Source organism: Oryx dammah, unplaced genomic scaffold, assembly GCF_014754425.2.
Source record: "Oryx dammah isolate SB20612 unplaced genomic scaffold, SCBI_Odam_1.1 HiC_scaffold_3, whole genome shotgun sequence".
NCBI lineage: Eukaryota > Metazoa > Chordata > Mammalia > Artiodactyla > Bovidae > Oryx > Oryx dammah.
In genome coordinates this window covers 112,868,213-112,882,756 of record NW_024070187.1, presented here as the reverse complement: position 1 = coordinate 112,882,756, position 14,544 = coordinate 112,868,213, and the positions used below count along the sequence as shown (strand labels likewise).

The 14,544-nt window shown below is 57.1% G+C and overlaps 1 protein-coding gene across 19 annotated transcripts in view; it reads left to right on the top strand.

The window, feature by feature from the left end:
• ABLIM2 (actin binding LIM protein family member 2) overlaps positions 1–11,784 on the top strand; it is a 102,059-nt gene extending 90,275 nt beyond the window's left edge. For all 19 annotated transcript variants that reach the window (XM_040237622.1, XM_040237625.1, XM_040237619.1 and 16 more), the window contains one exon: positions 10,029–11,784. In XM_040237622.1, coding sequence (XP_040093556.1) covers positions 10,029–10,142 — 114 coding nt within the window. In that variant the 3' untranslated portion in view covers positions 10,143–11,784. The remainder of the gene's footprint in view (positions 1–10,028) is intronic.
• The last annotated feature ends 2,760 nt before the right edge of the window (positions 11,785–14,544 follow it).

Genomic DNA, 14,544 nt, shown 5'->3' with positions numbered 1-14,544 from the left:
AAGGTTCAGGGGGTACAGAGAAGGCTTGGGGGAGTACAGAGAAGGTTTGCGGGAGTACAGAGAAGGCTTGGGGGGTACAGAGAAGGTTTGCAGGAGTACAGAGGAGGTTTGCGGGGGTACAGAGAAGGTTTGGGAGGTACAGAGGAGGTTTGCGGGGGTACAGAGAAGGCTTGGGGGGTACAGAGAAGGTTCAGGGGGTACAGAGAAGGCTTGGGGGGTACAGAGAAGGTTAAGGGGGTACAGAGAAGGTTTGGCGGGGCAGGTACAGAGAAGGCTTGGGGGGGTGGGCACAGAGAAGGCTTGGGGGGCGGGTACAGGGAAGGCTTGGGTGGGGGGGTACAGAGAAGCCTGGAGGATGTCCCCAGGCCTTGCAGCTTCTAGGAAGCAGATCTGGAGTTCTGGTTAAGATGTCAGGTGGGGCCACTCTGCTGTGCGTCTTCCCAGATTAATTACAGTATGGCATATTGATTTCTAACCCCTCTGCCACACGCCAGCCTCCCAGAGCACGCAGTCTGCTCCTTAGGTAGGAAAGTATGTCCGCCGGGGCCTTCCAGAGAAACAGCAGAACCAACAGGGGACAGATGGGTAGACAGACAGACAGACAGAGACGCAGACGGACAAGTATTGAGTTGGCCCCAAGAGTTCACTTGGATTTTTTGGCAAGATGTTATGGAAAACTTGAGTGAACTTTGGCCAATCCAACATCAAGAAATTTAAGGAATTGGTTTCCTCTGGAGCTGGCAAATGTGGCATCCAAGGAGCAGGGCAGCCGACTGGACACTCAGGAAGGAGCTGACATGTAGAGACAGAATTCCTCCTTCTCCAGGAAGCCCTCAGTGTTTGCCCCAGCAGAGTGAAAGCGGCCACTGCATCTTCACTTAAAGGCTGATTGTAGGCATGACCACATGGTCAAAATACCTTCACCACCCCTGGACTGTTTGGCCAAACAGCCGGGCACCAGGGCCTGGCCTGGCTGACTCCCGCAGAGATCAAGGCTGGCGGTTGACTAGGTGGGGAAGGAGGGTGTGTCCTCCTGAGGTCTGGAGGCTGCAGTCCCCAGGATGCTCCTTTCTGAGCGCTTGGCATAGGCAGAGCTGAGCAGCTCCCCGCGTGCCAGACCCTGGGGCTAAACACACACCTGAGTTTGCTCAAGCAGGAAAAGCCCGAGTTGTAGGAATGCACCTGAAACCCAAGGTCCTGAGGTTTAAAGAATACATCCTTTGTTTAGACTCATCTGACCGGTCTGATGGGTCTCAGAAGAACCCGACAGACTGATGGTGACTGTGTTCCCAGCCAGGCGGATGTGTCTGGGAGACACGTCTGCCATAGCCTCCGGGCCCCTAGGGCCTCCTGATGAGACACGGAGAACAAACATGAGCTATCCTGGAAGGCCAGGACAGGTGGTAGGACTTTAGGGGTAGGGGGTGGGGAGGGAAGAGGGAGGTATGCGGAGAGAAGGGCAGGCCCTGCTGGAGGAGGGGGAGCTGGGAGGCAGCGTGACCGGGGAGGTGACAGCACAGATTTGGACTCAGGGATGCAAAGCACAGATCATCCCTGGATGAGGACAGGAATCAGGCCCATGCTGCCCGAGAGGGGCTGAGACAGATGAGGTCAGCTGTGCTCAGTACTGAGGGACACACGTGGCCCAGGGCCTGCTTGCTTGGCTAGTGCAACCCAGGAGGGCCCCCGGGAGGAGGTGACATTTGAGCTGGGACCTGCAGAAGGAGGAGGAGCTGCTCTGTGAAGTGGGGGAAGAGCACTGCAGGCTCTGGGTGGCAGGGAGCCTGGCATGTTTCAGAACTTATAGATGCCCACCATGGGGCACAGCCAAGGTGGGAGAGGACACGGCGATGCAGGGCCTCGGGGCCGCCTGGCAGCCACATCGGCCCACACCTCGGAGCCTCCATCCCCGTCCTACCCAGCAACCCATACTGAGGTCACAAGCCAGTGATGGAGAGCTCCTGGCCCTTGTCTGCCACAGAGGAACACTCCACAGACAGCAGGGGCCATTGTCCTTATGACAACTATGACGTCATCACGGTGATGATGTCATCGTGGTGATGGTGTCGTCGTGGTGGTGATGTCATGGTGATGGTGTCATGGTGATGATGTCATCACGGTGATGATGTCGTGGTGATGATGATGTCACGGTAATGATGCCATCATGGTAATGATGTCGTCGTGGTGATGGTGTCGTCGTGGTGATGGTGTCGTCGTGGTGATGGTGTCGTCCTGGTGGTGATGTCATGGTGATGGTGTCATCATGGTGATGATGTTGTCATGGTGATGGTGTTATGGTGATGGTGTCATCACGGTGATGATGTCGTCGTGGTGATGAGGTCAAGGAGCAAGGAGCATGGACCCCCGCTCAGCAGGAGCCCCCTCTGCAGACAGGGCCTCCTTGTGCCTTGTGACAGAGGCACTGTGGGGCCCAGACCTCTGAAAGAACACAGCTCCTAGAGTCACAGGCTGAGGGGGTCTGGGCCTGAGCTCACCTGCTTAGCACCCCCTAGAGCAGGGGCCTGGTAGTAGTTGGTGGGCTGCAGTGGGCGTCTGAGCTTGGTGAGGTGGTGGGACTAGGCAAGGCCTGCGGGGGAATCAAGGCAGGCCAGTCCCGGCAAGCCGGGCAAGCTCAGGCCGAGGGCTTTCACCACGAAGCCTGGGACGCTTCCAGGAGCCGCCGCGAGGCAGGCGGTCAAGACTGAGGGAAGGGCCTGGCTCTGGAGCCTCCTGGCCTGGGGCCCAGGCTGCATGCCCCGGGGCGAGGCTGGGGACCTCTCTGAGCCTGGGCTTCCAGAGGCTGTGAGGTGAGAGCAGACTCTCAGGGAGGGTGAGGATGGCAGCAGACGTCGTGAAGCCCCTTCCCGAGCCTGGCAGTGTCCCCCGTCAGTGCAGGGGGATGGTGGGATCCCTGTCTGTAGCCACGCCTTCCAGGAAACAAACCCACTCAGAAAGACAATGCAGACAGTGGAGTGCAGTTCATTACACCCTCGGGCCCAAGGCAGAGCCTCTTCTTAGCCAAGGACCCCAATCAGTTTTTGTGAAAACCTTATATACCCTAAGTGTATGTGCCCAAACCCGCCTCCCCAAATTCCCTGAAACTAGTCTGAACAAAGGAAAAGAAAGATAGAGTCGAAGTTAACCCGTGATTCATGCGCCTTAAGCCCAGGTAGTTAACAGTGGACAGTTATCAATAGGCCTGTGGTCATACCCCAATAAGCATAATAGAATGTATGGTTCTATTCGGTTACACAGATAATTAGGGTATTCTTTTAGACAGGGAGAGTCTAGGTATGAGCCCTGGGGCTCTTCCATCTGGGGGCCCTGGTTTTCCATTGGTGTGTCGTTTCCATAGATACTGGGATATAGCTTAAAGTCCATAGTCTGGCCCAAGATGGAGTCCTGCTTTCAAGATGGAGCCTGTTCTGTCTGTTTCCTCCTTCACCCAAGTAGACCACAGGACGTCCATGGTGCCTTCTGAAGCCTGGATGCTAAGGGTGTGTGAGTGTGCGTAATTCTACTGAGATGCACCGCTTCGTTAATGTTTCAGAGCATCTGTGATCCAGAAAAAGTTGGGGATTGCTGCCACCAATGGCCTCAGAGTGGACAGGCCTCAGTGGGCCTGTCTGCCACGGGCAGGGGTAGTCCCCGGCTACGTGGACCTGCCTGTCTGACCCGCACCTGGTCCCGAGGAGCAGCTGGGGGCAGCCTCTCAGAAAGAGCCCTGGACGCCTGGCCTGAAGGTCTGAGTTTCCGAGTGCTGCTTGCTGGGGCTGTGTGACGTAGGAGACGTCCCCATCTGGGACAGACATCCCCATCAGTCTGCATCCTGCGGGCACCACCGCCTCGCACACTCGCCACCTCCCTGGGTGTGAGCACAAGTGTGTATCTGGCACAGATGGTCCCTCAATGAGCTCTTGCTGTGAGCAGAGGTTCTTCATTACCGAGTCCTGTCTCCAGGGAGCCCTGGCTGATGGAGCCGGTTACAAGCTTGTTGACAACAGTCACAACCTGAAAGTCGAGAGTTATGTTTATTTCAGTGGGAAATTTTAGGACTTCAAGACGAGGAGACAGCATCGCAAGTGACCTTGAGAGAGCTGAGGTGGGGCGGGAATCCAGGTTATCAAGAAGTTTGTGACAAGGGGCTGGTGATCTGGACATTGAAAGATTATTGTTAATATCTCAAGGAATTTGTCGCTTCTCTGTGTAAGGGAAGATGCAAGAGTCTGGACTCGCTGAAATCATTGCTTTCATGCACACCTCACCTGTCTGGCACCAGGATCTGTTTTCGTATCCTGAGCTTCCTTTCCTCCGGCTCGTTGGGAGTAGCTGCAGTGTGATGGGTCTTAGATAGCAACTCTTCTCCCTGAATTCCCTTAGGGCTCAGCAGCTCACACCAAGGGCTGCAATCTCTGATATGACTGGGACATCCTTGTTTACTGATACGGCAGGAAATATTCCATCTCAGTCCTTACTGAGTCCTGTCTCCAGGGAACTCTTGCCAGCAGAGCTGGTTACAAGGTTGCCGACTTAAAAAAATAGTCACAACCTAAACGTGGAGAATTATGTTTTGTTCGGTGAGGATTTTTAGGACTTCAAGCCCGGGAGACAGCATCTCAAGTAGCCCTGAGAGAATGGCTGCAAGGAGGTGGGGAGGAGTCAAGTTATATGGAAGTTTTGCAACAGAGGATGAGGGGCGCCAGTGATGCCGAACCTGCCTGCCAAAGCGGGAGATGTAAGAGACGTGGGTTCGGTCCCTGGGTGGGGAAGATCCCCTGGAGGAGGAAATGGCAACCCACTCCAATATTCTTGCCCGGAGAATCCCATGGACAGGGAGGAGCCTGGTGGGCTACGGTCCCCAGGGTCACAAAGAGTCAGACACGACTGAAGCAATTCAGCACGCACCAGAAATCTCAAGCTAAGGAGTTCAGCACTTTTCTATGTATGGGAAGGCGAAGAGTCTGGGTTCGTGGAAGTCATTCCTTCCACGTGCGTCTCTGCTCTCGGGGCCAGAATCCTGCCTGTTTTCATATCCCGAGCTCCTCTGTGCTCATTGCAGGGAGTGACTGCAGCCTGATGGCTGTTGGATGGCAGGTATTGTTTTCCTTCCTGAGTGCCCTTAGGGCTCAGAAGCTCACCTTCAGAGGGCCAGAATCGCAAATGGACTGTGACAGCCTTGTTCACTGATACGGTAGGAATACTCCATTTCTCAAGGTGAAGTCAGAAAACTACCCGTGGCCGTGAGATGCTGGTGGGAGCTTCCCTGACGCTTCACGGGGCATCAGGCCTCCAGATCTGTGGCTCTCGGAAGGGCTTCACTGCTCTCTGACCCTCCTCCTTGGCAGGTGCGAGACCTCTGTGGTGGCGGCGCCCGGTCTGGTTTATTTCTGCGTCCTGGCACCTGATGCCCCATAAGTGAGGGAGAAGAGAGCCGTCTCCAGTGCTCCCAGCTCTCTGGTCACCCCACCACCCAGGAGCAGCCTATGCAGAGTCCTAGGCACACAGGTTCCCCTTCCCACCCTGGGGTGTTCCTTACAGAGAGAACCAGAGTACAGTTCGCTCAGATCGGTGGCTGTGAAGCTACTCCTGTTGTTAAATTTTCAAGCATTTTCCACACTGGTTGTTAAACTCAGCCATTACTGAAAAGCACATCAAGTGTACTTGAGATTCATAAATTATATTTAAACTGCAGGTGACAGAGACATCTCCCCCGCTCCCTAATTCCTCTGACACTTTTCACTACCGTCTTTGTCCTTGGGGTGGGTTACTTCCATCGCATCTGCATGGAAGGCGCATTCTACAGCTAGGTCCCCTGGGCACCTCTTTCCAACTCATTCAGTAACATCTCCTGGAAGCTTGAAACTGGCTGTGGTGTAGGTATCCACACCACGGGGAAGGAGGAGGCTTGAGGACCCCAGAGCCTGCAGTGACGGTACAGTCAGGAGAGGCTTTCTGGAGGAGCTGAGACTCAGACTCAGGTCTGGGAACTTGGCGGGGGGGTCGAGGGAGGGTTACCCGGGTGGACCAGGAGGGGCCGGCATTCCAGGCAGAGGAAGAACAGGGTGAAGGCATGGATAATCCTCATTTTACAGACATCGCAGCTGAGGTCGTGCCGCTCTGCACAGCTGGGCAGGCCTGGAGCCGGGACGGGGTTCCTGTGAGTCTGGCTCCTGGGCCCAAGGCCTTTGCACAATCCCGTCCTGGACAGTGACCAACAGGCCAACCCCCAGCTGAGCATGTGTGACCCCTCCCATGCCTCCTTCCCAGGGGTGCTCCTGGGGGAGACGGGGCACCCCCAGAAGAGAGGGCTGTCCCAGGATGTCCCTCTGCCCAAGCACTGTGCCCCAGGCTTCCTTCCTGCCGGCTCAGGCGGGAGCTTGGCCAAGCCTGGCCTTGGCGGGTACCTGGGGTGGGGGAGGCCTGCCTCCTCCAGGGAGCCTTCAGGAGCCAGTGACGGGCTGGGGGAGAGCCTCTGGGGCCAGCTGTGCTCTATGGCAGGCAGCGCGTGAGCTGAGTCACTTCAGTCATGTCCCCCTTGGCACCCTAGGAACCACAGCCTCCAGGCTCCTCTGTCCGTGGGGTTCTCCAGGCAAGGCTACTGCAGTGGGTTGCCACGACCACCTCTCCGGGATCTGCCTGACCCGGGGATTGAACCCGCATCTCTCCTATCTCCTGCACTGGCAGGCGGGTTCAACTAGCACCAGCTGGCAGGCAGCTGAGGAGGAGCCCAGGACGGGGGCCCTGACTCTGCTGTGAGTGGGATTACCTTCAGTGCCAGTGGCCAGCTGCCAGGAGCAGGTGCCTCAAGCCCTTCGCCCCTGGGAGGCAGTGGGGCCAGCTGGGGGCAGTAAGACTGCACTACAGACCCCACAGCTATAGCCAGGAGTGAGGGACAAGCTGCTTGGGCCCTGCAATGCCCACAGGCCCTGCCACTGCCCCCCTGTACTAGCGGGAGGCCCCCAGGTGGGGAACACGGTGCCACCTTCATTGCACCTTCTCCCCTTCTCAGCTTAGAACACCGCGACCCCTGTAGTCCCCCTCCCCTCCCCCTCCCATGTGTCATCACTGGGAGACCCAACCCTGGACCCACCCAAGGGCCCTAAAACAGGAGACCGTAGGCTGCAAGGGCGCTGGGCACCACCCCGTGAGCCCACTCCAAACTTCTGCCCAGGATCCCTGTCCACCGCCACCTCTGGGCCCTTTCCCCCTCACCCCCACCTCCCCGGGGCTGTGCCCTGAGGACCAGCATCCCGCTCAGGCTTCTGATCTTTCTCTGACCCCCTGCGCTCCTGTTAACTGCCCTGCACCACACCCCCCCACCCCCGGCCTCCCCCCAGGGCCTTGGGACTCTGCGTCAGGCACCCACTAGACACAAGCCCAGTGGGAGGAGACACGGCTTTCCCTGATCCTTCCTCTCTGGGATCTTGCTGGTCCCACAGTCACAGGGAAAGTCGTGACGTGGCCCCCGGAAGCTGGTGCTGCTCTCAGGAATGACGGTTCTGAGTCCCCCTGGGCTGAGCTGTGGGTTCCCCAGCTGGTCAGGTGACCCTGGGCTCAGCACCGTGGGTATGAGCGTTTTTCTGACGCTGTTCCTGTCTGCAGGTCTGAGATGGCAACAGGCAGCGGATGGCCCCTCCCCGGCCGAGGCTAGCTGGATGGGATGTGTGTCCCTGCGTGTGTTGGTGTGTCTGTGTGCGTCCGCTTGTGTGTGCCAGTTCTGAGGACGCCAGGCCTAGGTTCAGTTAAGAGGGACTTTAGAGCTTCCCTGGTGACTCAGACGGTAAAGACTCCTCCTGCGGTGAAGGAGGCGTGGGTTCCATCCCCGGGTCACAGGATTCCCTGGAGGAAGAAATGGCTACCCGCTCCAGCATCTTTGCCTGGAGAATCCCAGGGACAGAGGAGCCTGGCGGGCTACCATCCATGGGGGTCCCCAAAAGTCGGACACGACAGAGAGACTCACACGTTCTGTGATCAGCATAAAGGCGTCCCTTGAGTCTCCTCCTCCGTATCATGCCAGTGACCGGGCTCCAAAACCCAGGGCAAGTCACACAGGGCTGCGATTTCTGTGAGAGATGTGCCTGGCGGTGATGGCTGTTTCTGCTTTCCCTAGTTCCCCACATGTCTTCACACCATTTTCTCTCTCAGTCATCACAGTAACCTTTAGTAGGACGTGTTTTTTAAATTCAAGAAAGCACTCTTTTTTTCTGGCAGGAACTAGGTTTTAAATGATAAAATTCACAACTGCAGCCATTTTAAAGTGTACGGGTGACTGCCTTCAGTGCATTCTCAATGTTGTGTGACCGCCACTTCCTCTGCGGAATTCCAGAATGCGGTTGTTGGGTCCAGGAGGAAACCGCCTGCCCACCAACCAGCTCTTCCCCCAGCCCCCTCATCTCCCAGCTCCCGGCAATGACTGAGCTGGTTGTGGTCCCTGAGGATGTTCCCCACTCTGGATGTTTCCTACAAATGGACTCACTTAGCTTGTTTCCTCGCCCATCCGTGTTGTAGCAAAGGTCAGAGCGTCACGACTTTTTCTGGATGAATCATGTTCCCGATGGCACTAGAGGTGAAGAACCCGCCTGCCAAGAGCCCTCCTGCAGCAGGTGCAGGAGACCAGGTTTTGATCCCTGGGTCAGGAACATCCCCTGGAGGAGGGCCTGACTACCCACTCCAGTGTTCTTGCCTGGAGACTCCCCAGGGACAGAGAAGCCTGGCAGGCTCCAGTCCATGGAGTCGCAAAGCATCAGACGCTACTGAGTGCTCACCAGTCATGTTCCAGAGTCTGAATCCACCTCATCGTGTGAACCCCTTGGTCCTTCAGCGGGCACTTGGGTTGCTTCCGCTTTGGACCGGTGTGGATAATCCGCCGTGAACACGGGTGTGAAGGTAGCCGTGTGAGTCCCCGGTTTTGGTCTCTGGGGATCTGCTGGGTCTTGAGGTGATTCTGCCAGGCATGCGGAGGGACGGCCAGGCTGGTTTCCACACGGCCGCGCGGAAGCCACACTAATATCATGGGGGCGGGAGGGGGTTTTGAACCAGGCCCTCTGGGGCCGGAGCTGGCCCTGCTGCAGGCTGCCGGCCCCCCTTTCCATCTTCTTCCCAGCTCCTCCCGGGCAGGGGGGAGGGCCAGCCTCACTCCTGGGAAGCCCCCCCAGGAGAGGGTGCCATGCCCACCTGAGCCGGGTCTTGAAGGACAAGAAGTTACTCAGCACCGGCTGAGGAAGACACGTGGGGGCGAAGGAAGCAGACACCTGCAAGGAAGAGTCTAGAATTCAGGTGGCGCCAGGCGGCGGCAGAGGTGGCTCTGTCTCAGATCGTAATAACTGTGCCCGGGGCTCACTGTCGCTGCCCAGGGCCGTGCTCAGCCCTGGGGGCTGACCTGCGCTGACCCGTTCACCCTGCAACTCCGGGGGGTGCCAGGGTGACCCCGTTTACACGTGAGCAGGCTGAGACTCCAGGCGGGCTAGCTGGGGCTCAGAGAGACAGGAAGCTCCCTCAGGGCCACACAGCAGAGGTGGGCTGGGAAGAGGCAGGATTTGAAGTGAGGCCTGGGCCTGTCTGCCTCTGTGTCCTCGTTCGAGCAGTGGGGACCCTTCCTGCTCACACAGCAGCCGTGAGAAGGAAATGAAACGGTACACGTGACGTGTGCACACCCCCCACCATCTCCAGGCCTGATTTTCACTCGGTCTGCGGTGGGAGACGCTTCTGCAGGTGTCAGGAGTCAGGCCTCTGGTCCCTGCTGGGCAGCTACTCACCGTGGGTCCCCTAACCATCCCTCTTTCCTCTGGGCCAGCTTCTGTCCACTGCAGAGCAGCCTGGTGGGGATGCAGAGGGAAGCTGGGGAGCCAGGCGCACCCAGGGAGACCCTCCCATCCTCTCTGCAGGTCCCGCCTTCGGGGGTGCAGAGAGAAGATGGGGAACCAAACGCACCCAGGGAGACCCCCCCATTCTCTCTGCAGGCCCCGCTTCCGGGGGCGCTTGGCCAGGTTGCTCACTGCCCTGCTCTGGGTTTCCCTTTTCATTTGCAGAGACACCTGTCGCCCGAGGAGTTCCGGGAAGTGTTTGGGATGAGCGTGGAAGAGTTCGACCGCCTGGCCCTCTGGAAGAGGAATGACCTCAAGAAGAAAGCCCTGCTGTTCTGACGCTGCCGGGGGGTGGGGGGACCCTGACCACGGGTGTGTCCGTGGGAACCACCAGACCCCCTCCTCTTGCACTCGGCTCCGGCTTCTCTGTGTCCACGGCAGGCGGGCAGCGGTGGGAGCCTGGGGAGGGCCGGTTGGCGGGGGCTGGGGGTGGGAGGAGCTCCCAGAGCAGGTAGAGCCCCGTTTCTGCTTTCTGCCAGCACCACTCCTGCGCCTAGTCTGCGGCCCAGACCCCTGGCTTTGCACTGTCCTTCCCCGCTGCCACTTGCCATCAGGAAGGAGGATGCGGCGAGGTTGCTACCCAGAGATGCAGGACCACTTAGACGCACGCAGCCCACCCTCCCACCTCCCTGCAGTGCCCTCTCTGCACTGGGCCCCCGGGGTGCACAGAGGGCGGGAGTGGACGCCCGAGGAGGCTTAATCAGTGGTGGGCACTGGCAGGTTCCGGTGGCTGGGCACCCGGCTCCTGGTATCCGGGGCCCCACTTCCCTGCTCAGTCTGGGAGGCATGGCCTGGCATGCAAGCCTCCGTCCCCCGCCCTGGGCCTCCTCGGGGCTGTCAGAAGCGTGGGGGTCGATTTTTGCAGCCTTCGTGATGAATCTGTGTTTAGGGAGGACCTTCAACCCGAAGGCGCACCTTCTGCCGGGGCCCTCCATGCGCTGCGTTCCTCTTGGAGGTCATCCCTTAGATGCCTAAATGATATCTTTAAAGTTAACACAGAAGTTTTTATTTTGTTAAAGAGTAGAGCCTACTTAAACACAAAGACGACATATATAAAGAGTTTAATTTTATGGCCCCGCTGAAAGGGCGTGCCCCAGCCTTATTCCCCACCTTCGCATCTGTGTGCTTTCAGGTTGTGTGTGTTCCCTGTCTGTTTCCTCTGTGCTTTTTTCTTTTGCTTTTCGGCCTGTCACACAGGCACCCCGCAAGGCAAACCGCCCCCCCGCCCACACACCCCCTACCGCAGTTTGTAAGGACACCGAAAGTACGGCCACACTGCGTTTCTCGCTGTCATTTTCCAAGTCTTGCAGAAAACATCCTCCCCTGATGGCCAAAGCCCCCGAATCAAGGGTTCCCGTGGTCCCGGATAACGCTTGCCGCAGCGTGCAGCGCGTCCTCCTCGTCACATGGCCAGTGGTATCCCACTTTGCGCCCCTGCCCCGTAAAACACCCCCAGGGAGGGAAGGCTGGTGTCCGGTCCTGAGACCAGCGACACGCAGACCCTCCGGGAAGACGGGGTGGGAAGTGGTGCCTAGACCGGCAGAGTCGGCAGGGGCACCTGCCGGCCGTGCGGGTGGGGTGCGGCGCCTGAACGGTGGTGCAGCGCTTTGAGGGGCCTATGAAACACCGCGCAGGTGTCCCCAGAGAGTGGGCCCCGCCTTCGCGCCGCCGCGTCTTCCTCTGTGTCCTGGACGTTCCCGTGTTCAGTCCGCGTGACTCAGCCCCCTGTAGTCCTGCTGTGCACCCGGCTTCTCACCAGTGCGGCTTGGCCAGGGAGGGGGTTTCTCAGCACCTAGTATATGCTTCCCTCCGCGTCACGAGCTAAACCCGAGCCACTGGAAACCCCTATTTTCTCACTAGTGAACGTCTTGTCAGACCAGGGGAGCCTGGAAAAAATAAAGGATGATGTATTACAACTTGTGAAAGTGAAAAGCCGCTTCTTATAAACGCCCGTCACTTCCAGCCACGGGCCCCCTTCTGCCGCCAGCGCCTGGGGAGGACATGCACTGAAAGCGGTCGTCCTGGGAGCGGGCACAGAGCCGGGCGTGGGTCAGACCCCGTGTCGGCCCCGGGATGGCCCGAGGACAGCCCTAGCAGAGGCGGCCCCTCACCCAGGCCAGAGTGCTGACGGGAGAGACGCTGATGCCGCCACCGCCAGGCCGGGGAGACAGCACACAGACCATGATAAGACTGGCCTTTTGGAGAAGGTCCCCAAAGGAAACCCCATAAACACCCCAGAGGTCAGCGGGGGCTTTCTGAGAAGGCGCTGCCAAACTTAAGTCTTGCCAGATGAGGACGTATTCCTGGAGGCCAGCGAAGGGACAGGAGAGTACACAGGGCTGGAGGTGGCATCCCGGGATCCACAAGCAGGCTGTTGGCTGTGGCCCTGGAGCTCGTGGCTAAGGAAAGGACGGGCGCCTGCCCAGCAGGTTAGCAGCTGGTGCCCTGGGATGAAACAGTCGGTAATCTCCACCTCCGTTCACGCAGGCTGCTCTAACACAAGCCACAGACTGGAACCTCAGAGAACAAAACGCCGAGTTCTCTTAGTGCTGGAGCCTGAAGCCCCAAGATCAGAGTGCTGGTCGGGCCAGGTCCCGGCAAGAAGCCCCTTCCTGCTCTCAGATGTGTGGGCAGTGTCCTCACCTGGCAGACGGCATCTCTCTTCTGACCTAGCTAGCTTCTTACAAGGGCACCAACCCCCTTGTTGAGGGCCTTACCCTCGCGACCTGATTACCTCCCAGAGGTCCCCTCCTACTGTGTCACATGAGGGATTAGGGCATCGGTTATGCATGTACGGATGTGAGAGCTGGACTGTGAAGAAGGCTGAGCGCCGAAGAACTGATGCTTTTGAACTGTGGTGTTGGAGAAGACTCTTGAGAGTCCCTTGGACTGCAAGGAGATCCAACCAGTCCATTCTGAAGGAGATCAGCCCTGGGATTTCTTTGGAAGGAATGATGCTAAAGCTGAAACTCCAGTACTTTGGCCACCTCATGCGAAGAGTTGATTCATTGGAAAAGACTCTGATACTGGGAGGAATTGGAGGCAGGAGGAGAAGGGGACGACAGAGGATGAGATGGCTGAATGTCATCACCGACTTGATGGGTGTGAGTTTGAGTGAATTCTGGGAGTTGGTGATGGACAGGGAGGCCTGGCGCGCTGCAATTCATGGGGTTGCAAAGAGTCGGACACGACTGAGCGACTGAACTGAACTGAACTGAACTATGAGTCTGGGGACACATTTAATCCACAGCAATCTCTAATCTTATTGCGATGACAGTAATGACTCTCACGAAGCCCCCAAACCCTGTCCGCATGTACATACTGTGCCCTTAGTATATACTTCATGATGCAGGTCAGAAATGAAAGCATTTCCCTCCCCACCAGGGACAGCCCATCAGAGGTCCTGGTTCTACCTGAAGCGTCTCTCCGCACCTCTCCATCTCAGCAGACACCTTCTCGAAATTCTCCAGATCAGAAAACAGCCCGAGACTAGAAGGTGGTAGTTACCAATGGCACACAGGGTACACCTGGCCTGTCCCAGGCGAACCGGATACGTGGTCACCCTGAGCATACGCCCTCTACCCTCACCTCTCACCTGAGTGGACACAGCTTCCCAATCAGGTGCCGGTCCCTGTCTTGCCTGGGGGCAGGGCATTTCCCACCCGATGCTTTGCAGCCTCCGTCAGATCACGCCGACGTCCCGACAGCACTTTCAACGGCAGGCACTCTGCCCCCTCCCGTAAGTCACAGCTATGCCGCCTTCCTTCGGCACAAGCCCTGAGCTTTTACACACACTCTCCTCCCTCCCAGGGCCAGGGGCTGCTGTTTCTTCTGCAGGTGGAGCCCCACTCTCCCTTCTCGGTTCAGCTCTGAAGTTCCCACCAGTCACTCAGTCATGTCTGATTCTTTGCGACCCCATGGACTGCAGCACGCCAGGCCTCCCTATCCATCACCAACTCCCAGAGTTTACTCAAACTCTCAGACAGGCCCTCTGCTGACTCCAGGAATTTCCCCACCCATACCCAGAGGTCATCATGCCTGCCTGTATGTCAACACATTCTTCTCTTTTTTTTTCTTCCCCCAAATCAAATTTTCACTTTTATTTGGGGATGTTTTGTATTTTCTCTCTTCTTTTAATTTTGTTATTTTTAAGAATTCATTTTATTGAAGTATAATTGATTTGTTGTTGTTGTTGAGTTGCTCAGTCGTGTCTGACTCTTTGCAACTCCATGGACCGCAGCAAACCAGGCTTTCCTGCCCTTCACTATCTCCCGGAGCTTGCTCAAACTCATGTCCATTGAGTCAGTGATGCCATTCAACCACCTCAGCCTCTGTTGTCCCCTTCTCCTCCTGCCTTCAATCTTTCCCACCATCAGGATCTTTTCCAGCAAGTCTTCTCTTCCCATCAGGTGGTCAAAGTATTGGAACTTTAGCTTCAGCATCAGTCCTTCCAATGAATATTCAGGATTGATTGCCTTTAGGATTTTTTTTAGCTGATTTATAATGTGGTGTTAATTTCTGCTATGCAGCGAAGTGATTCAGTTATAATCATATGTACATTCTTTTCCACATTCTTTTCCATCATGGTTTATCACAGATGTTGAATAGAGTTCTCTAGCACATTCTTCTTGTCTGTTTACTGACACTTTCCCTCCGAGGGGGCTGGCAGTTTTACAACAGT